The following is a 5,749-nucleotide window of genomic DNA, read 5'->3' as shown; positions in this document are numbered from 1 at the left end:
TGAAGATCACATAAATCATAAAGTGCTGGGCAAGTGAAACAGCCACAATGGTTTGCAGCAGATGCATTACATTTTGGCCAAAGTTTCATTAAGTAAAATAATTTGACCTTTCCATCCAACAAGGTTTCAGGTATAAGGTAGTTGCTCCTTATCACTTAGAAGTTAGTGAAAAACATTCATTTCTTATCTGGAGATAACAAGGAATTTTTCTCAAAATTCTTCATGAACAGATAAATTTCTACAGCTAAAAATGAAAAAATAAAAGGAAGAAAAAGAGCAGCTCTTCTTTACTCAGTGTACAAATTGTTAGGCCTACTAGAAAGTGCATTTTTCCTTTAGAAAGCTCAAAAATATGAAAAGGTAAACTTGATTTACCACATTCAGTTTGAAAACACACAATTTTAATTCAAGATGTATCCTACAGTGCAACACCAGTCTAAGAGTGAATGCCTGTGCCATATTTCTTGAAACTACCATAGGAAAAAAATTCTGTTCACATCACATTATCTGCATTCTTCAGGACACAGGAATTTCAGTGGACACAGATGTAAATTTTAACAAATTTTGCTTGTAAGATTTCTTATATGTGTGTGTTCAGCCTAAGACTTGCTGTGGTATCAAGATTGTATCATATGTATGTATCAAGATGGTAAGGTCTAAATACCAGAATAAAGGATAATAGGATTACAGACTCATAAAATGGTGGAGGTTGGAAGGGACCTTAAAGATCATCTAGCTTCAACTCCCCTGCTGCAGACAGGGACACCTTTCATTAGACCAGGTTGTTCAGAGCTCCATAAACACTTCCAAAGTTGGGCATCCAGTTTCTCTAGGAAACCTGTTTCAGTGTCTCACCACTCTCGCAGTAAAGAATTTTTCCCTAATATCTAATCTAATCTAAACCTACTTTCTCCTAACTTTGAAGCCATTCCCACTTGTCCTGTCACTACACATAATAAAGTTCAAGAAGGAACTACAGTGCAGTGCTCCCAGTCTGTTATTTACTCACTTAAGAGGGAAAAAAACCATCCCAGATAATTCTACAAAATTATTAGTCTTATTTCTTGAAAGCTTGCCTTTCTTTACTCTAGGATCAGGAATATTTTGCTGACAGTGAGTTAGTTTGGCAACAGCAGCATAAATCCAGCCAAAAGAAAAATTTCCATTGAAATGAAAAGGAAGTGCTGGCACTATTGACACTATAAACAATTGCTGATAAGAGCCTTTAGGGAAGATGCAGGAATACAGCATGACAATGGATTCAGTACACTGCTTTACACAAATCCAGGAGGACTTGCTCCTTGTTAAATCAACAATTTAAAGAAGCACATACTAGAAAACCCGCAAAAAGAGCATGAGAACCACTTAGGATGATAAATAGGAAGGCCAGATTTACCAACCAAGTTGTTGAGAATAATCATTTATTTTTACAAGACAAATATGAATAATATTTACAAATATATACAAATATTAAAATTAGCTTGTGAATTCAAAAAAAAGTAAAAGTATTTTTTAGCAGTATAGCCAACATACAGTACTTTTTTTTTGAACTTAGACAAGGTTCAAGAAATGAAAGAAGAAATAAAGAGAAATTTCAGATTCACAGAAGAGTATGCATCAGAGAATATAGTATCATGAATGTCCACATTTTAAAATCAAAGGCAGAGCTTTGAAAAACCATAAAATCCAGTCTCCCTCATATTTTCACATTAAAAGGGGCTTCACTCACCTCACTCAACAGCACGAGAAATGCTTTTAAAACCTTTCTGAGCAGGATGATTTAATAATACAGAGGAATAACAGAATTAACCATTTTTATCCATATGGAATAGCAGAAAGCATTCCCTTATGGATGACTAAAAAAAGCTTCTATGGGACGTTTGCCAATTTGTTCTGGGGCGGGGGGGATGGATCACAATCTCTTTAGATTCTGTTTGCTTTTCCTAGTCCCAGGAAGCGGCCCTGGTGTGGAGCTGTGTTTCACTGGTTTGCTGCTGACACAGTCAATGGAGCTGTGGTAGCTGCACATGCACTTGGTGCAGAAGTCAAAGCCACAGCTCTCACGATTGCACGTTGCTCGTTGGAGGTAGGAGTCATACTTGGCAGGTGAGCCACAGCGATGGCAGGCTTTAAAGCTTTCTGTGTTCTTCAAGTTCCTGGCAGCCTGTTGGAAAAAGCACACACAGAAAATCATGAGTAGTGAGTAAATACACTAGCCAAACACTTCATGATATTGTCTTAGTGCCACAAAACGTATTATAACGCATCCTAATGTAAGGAGACAAACTAAAAACTTAGCCTAATTCTTGTTGCATCAAATTCTGATGGAGTTCAGAACAGGAATAATCAGGATGCAGGTATTTTGAACTGGAATAGAGGTAGCCAGTTTAAAATTCCTAAAATGTAAAAGTTAAAGGACAGGCTAAATCAAGAGCAGTAAGGATAGTGGCCTTCCTGAATCTTCCAAACCTCATTCAAGGATGGTGATGTAGTTGTGTATAGATGCGTATATTAGGAATTGAATTTTAAGACTGCTATTGAACAGTTGTTCTTTTACATTCCTAACGCTACAAAGTCTTGTATAGTAGCATTATAGCATCTTGATTAAACTTTCTAGTGACCTTTCATCTTTTGTTATTGCATAAATTTGCAGAATAAGACTGGAGCATAAAACCTTTTTCTAGTTAGAAAAGTATTTCGTTTAGAAAGAAGCAATAACTTTCAATAAGCATTTTAAAGTCTTATAAGATACAGGTGCAGGTCTACATTGCAAGTATGTGGGGAAAAAAAAACCCAGCATAAGAAAGGTGAAGGGGAAACAGGCTATTGGCAGTTATTGACAAATATGTGACACATTATAAGTAATTAATTAAAGTAATTTTAATTACAGGTTCACAAAATACCCCACAGAATGATTAAAAGAAATATGCAGTGCTAATTTTTCTAAAAATTAAAACTAAGAACTATTAAGTCTTTTGGTGTTTTTCTTTTTTTTTTTTCCTAATAGTCCATCAGTTTTGAAGCAAAGTTGACAGTTTTTGTGATATTGCTTATCTGGAAAATATGTGATTCATTATAAAACCATGGAAAATGACAGGAAATTACTAAATTTCTTCATATCTGAGAAGACAAACTTTAAGCAAAAAAAATCACTAAGTGAAATTCTTAAGGAAAAAAAAAAGATGTAGGGCATCCCAGGCAGCCATATTAATAAGAATTACAAAGACTTGAAACTGGAGATGCTACTTTCAAAAATACGCTTTACAAAGTGATTGTTTGCCAGACAGCATGAGAGAAATTAAAGATCAGTGGAAATCACCACTTACCTCAGAAAACTCTGTGAGCCTGCTGTGATTCCTAGATGCTTTGGATTTGGTGCTTTTTTTGTTCAAGTGTTTTGGTGGGGTTGCTTTCTGAATGGAAGCTAAGCACACTCTGTAGAGAACGTACTCTCTCGTTGCATCACGCTCTGGTGCCTTAGTGACATTCTAATGAAAAGAACAACAAAGACTTAAATTTGGGAAGAGAACTTACACAATACAGAGTTTTTTGTTTAATAGAAGTCATTAAGTAATTTTAGATTCTTCCTCCTGGTTTCCAATAATAAAGCATCACACCAAGGAATGCTACTGATTTTACCATAACTTTCAGTTACTTCTGTTATAAATGCGTAGAACAGCTCCCTAGTTCCTAGTCAATACCCAGCCATCTTCTCTTATGTAATCCTATTTTCAAAGTAACACAGTTAATTAGGCAGAGGATGTGACCTATTCATCATATTTTTTAAAGCAAAAATCAGTACTTGCAATTCTTTATGGTGAACAGGAATGCTTGAGGCTTTCTTTGTGAGAAATAAACTCCGCCCACCAGTTTTCCAAGTTTCCAGTTAAACAAAAAAGCATACAACAGCATGGAAGAAATCAAACTTTATGGGATGAATATTCAGTACAAATGTTTCACCCCGACAGCACTGTAAAATACTACATAAAATTTAAATTGTTCAACAGCCTTATCCTGTGGCAGATCCTAAACCTTTGTTTGTTCTGTCTCTCCATCTCTCAAGAAGGAAAAAAAATGTTAATTTTAAGAGTCCTGACTTGATAAAGCACTAGCCTTGTGTGGATGGATCAAGTATTTTTATTTCACAGGACAGAGGCATTAGGAATAGTGCAAAAAGATTTTCAATTTTCCGTAGCAGGCATGGTGGACTTCAGAAACTCCTGCTATAAACAGAGACCCTGATTCACAGAGCCACCTGAGAGATTTATCTCAGTATTCCTGCCTTCTGGATCAGTGGTGATGCTGAAGTAAGCAAGTCCCTGCCGGGAGACTCTAGGGCTTGCCCAGTGGGCTGTGCTGGCAATGACTCTCTCCTTCCTGCCTTTCTCTGTAACACAGGACTTGTGGAAGCTCTTAAAAACCTCTGCATCTCTCCTTGGGTCACCTTCTCAGTCAACCTTCCTTGGGTAACTAGCAATGCTTGAGGAAAGGCATCCTAACAGGACAAAAAAAACCCCAAAAAACAACAAAAAACCACTCCAGGGACAGTTTTCAATCTAAGAAACTTATCTGTGATCTCTTATGCTTAGGAGGAGACCTCAAATAGCAGAAAAACACTGATGGTTCAGTGCAGGAACTTACAGAAAGGTTTTTCACAGCTCTGCTATGGATTTGGAAAATCCCTTTTTCTTCTTGTAGAATCTTCTGCCATGTTGTGCTGACTTTGGCAAAACTGCAACAACAATACAAACACATCAGTTGCCTCCTAGGAAAGGGATTTATTAAATAGCAAGAACAACCTTTTTCTTTTACGTAAGCATAGAATATGTTCACAGTTATAGTCTTTAATTTGCCTTTTAGGGAAAAGACATTCTCCATATGTATCACAGCTTACATTGTCACTTCATATTTTAATATATTAACACACAATACTAAACATTGAGTAAATGTCACATGCCCCATATCTAAAACTTCAAGGCATGCGATTAGGTTGTTTCCTTTCTAGTGAAATGCAATGACATGAACATACTTACTTTACTAAATCCATCTTGCTGAGATGCCTTAAAATGTTTGCTAATATATGCCTCAGGTTCTTTTGGAAGAGTTCAGCAAGAATGTCTATTCTATCCAGCCCCATTTTCTTTCCAATTAAGTTACAAAGTTCAAATTTTCCCATAGAAACAATTCTATCTACAGCAGCCCAAGACTTGAGATTTCTTTTACCACTTTTTTTCAAAGTTGAGCAAACCACTTCTTCATAATGGACTACTGGCAACAGTGTCTTCTTTGAAAACTGTTCTTGTTTTTGGTTCTTCATGAGACAATGCTTTGGTGTACCACAGAGGTTCCCAGCCAAAGGTAAACTATCCTCAGGTTCTATTGCATCAGCATAGTGAGTGCTTAACATAGAGGAATAACCACTGTCCTCATTAAGTTTACTGCTTTCCATTGCCTCCATTTCACAGATACCTTCATCAAGTCTCTGGGTTACTTGGTTGTTTTCTTTGTTATGTATGGGTCTTTCTCCATCTTCAATATCTAGATTTCTGGTGGCTGCATGGTATGAGTCACTAAGGAGTATTTTCTGATGTTCTTCTGCACAGCTTTTACAAAAGCCTTCCTCATAATTCAAGGGGCAGGATTTTTCCAGTTTTGTTTTCTCCACAGCACATTTCAATGGTGCAAACCCAGCATGAAGAGAATCAAAATCACGTTTCATTTTGCAAGAGCGGTTAAGGTTCGATTTCAT

At 36.6% G+C, this 5,749-nt stretch overlaps 1 protein-coding gene across 1 annotated transcript; it reads right to left on the bottom strand.

Moving 5' to 3' along the window:
* Window positions 1-1,912: 1,912 nt before the first annotated feature.
* Window positions 1,913-5,749, bottom strand: FBXO5 (F-box protein 5). The gene is made up of 4 exons (XM_058021166.1): window positions 5,034-5,749; window positions 4,642-4,732; window positions 3,327-3,488; window positions 1,913-2,164 (listed from the first exon to the last, which is right to left on the bottom strand). The coding sequence occupies exons 1-4, from the start codon at window positions 5,747-5,749 to the stop codon at window positions 1,913-1,915; spliced, it is 1,221 nt and encodes a 406-aa protein (XP_057877149.1).

This window comes from Melospiza georgiana, chromosome 3 (assembly GCF_028018845.1).
Source record: "Melospiza georgiana isolate bMelGeo1 chromosome 3, bMelGeo1.pri, whole genome shotgun sequence".
NCBI classification, from domain to species: Eukaryota; Metazoa; Chordata; class Aves; order Passeriformes; family Passerellidae; genus Melospiza; species Melospiza georgiana.
The sequence above is the reverse complement of the archived record's forward strand: the minus strand, read 5'-3'. Positions and strand labels throughout refer to the sequence as shown.

Bases quoted from the DNA above. Each gene is read 5' to 3' on its own strand.
- FBXO5 (XM_058021166.1), bottom strand. From the start codon at position 5,749: ATGAAATCGAACCTTAACCGCTCTTGCAAAATGAAACGTGATTTTGAT. The intron at 3,489-4,641 runs GTAAGTTCCTGC...TCTTTTCATTAG, and splicing joins GAGCTGTGAAAAACCTTTCT to AATGTCACTAAGGCACCAGA. The intron at 2,165-3,326 runs GTAAGTGGTGAT...TTTTTCCAACAG, and splicing joins GGCTCACAGAGTTTTCTGAG to GCTGCCAGGAACTTGAAGAA.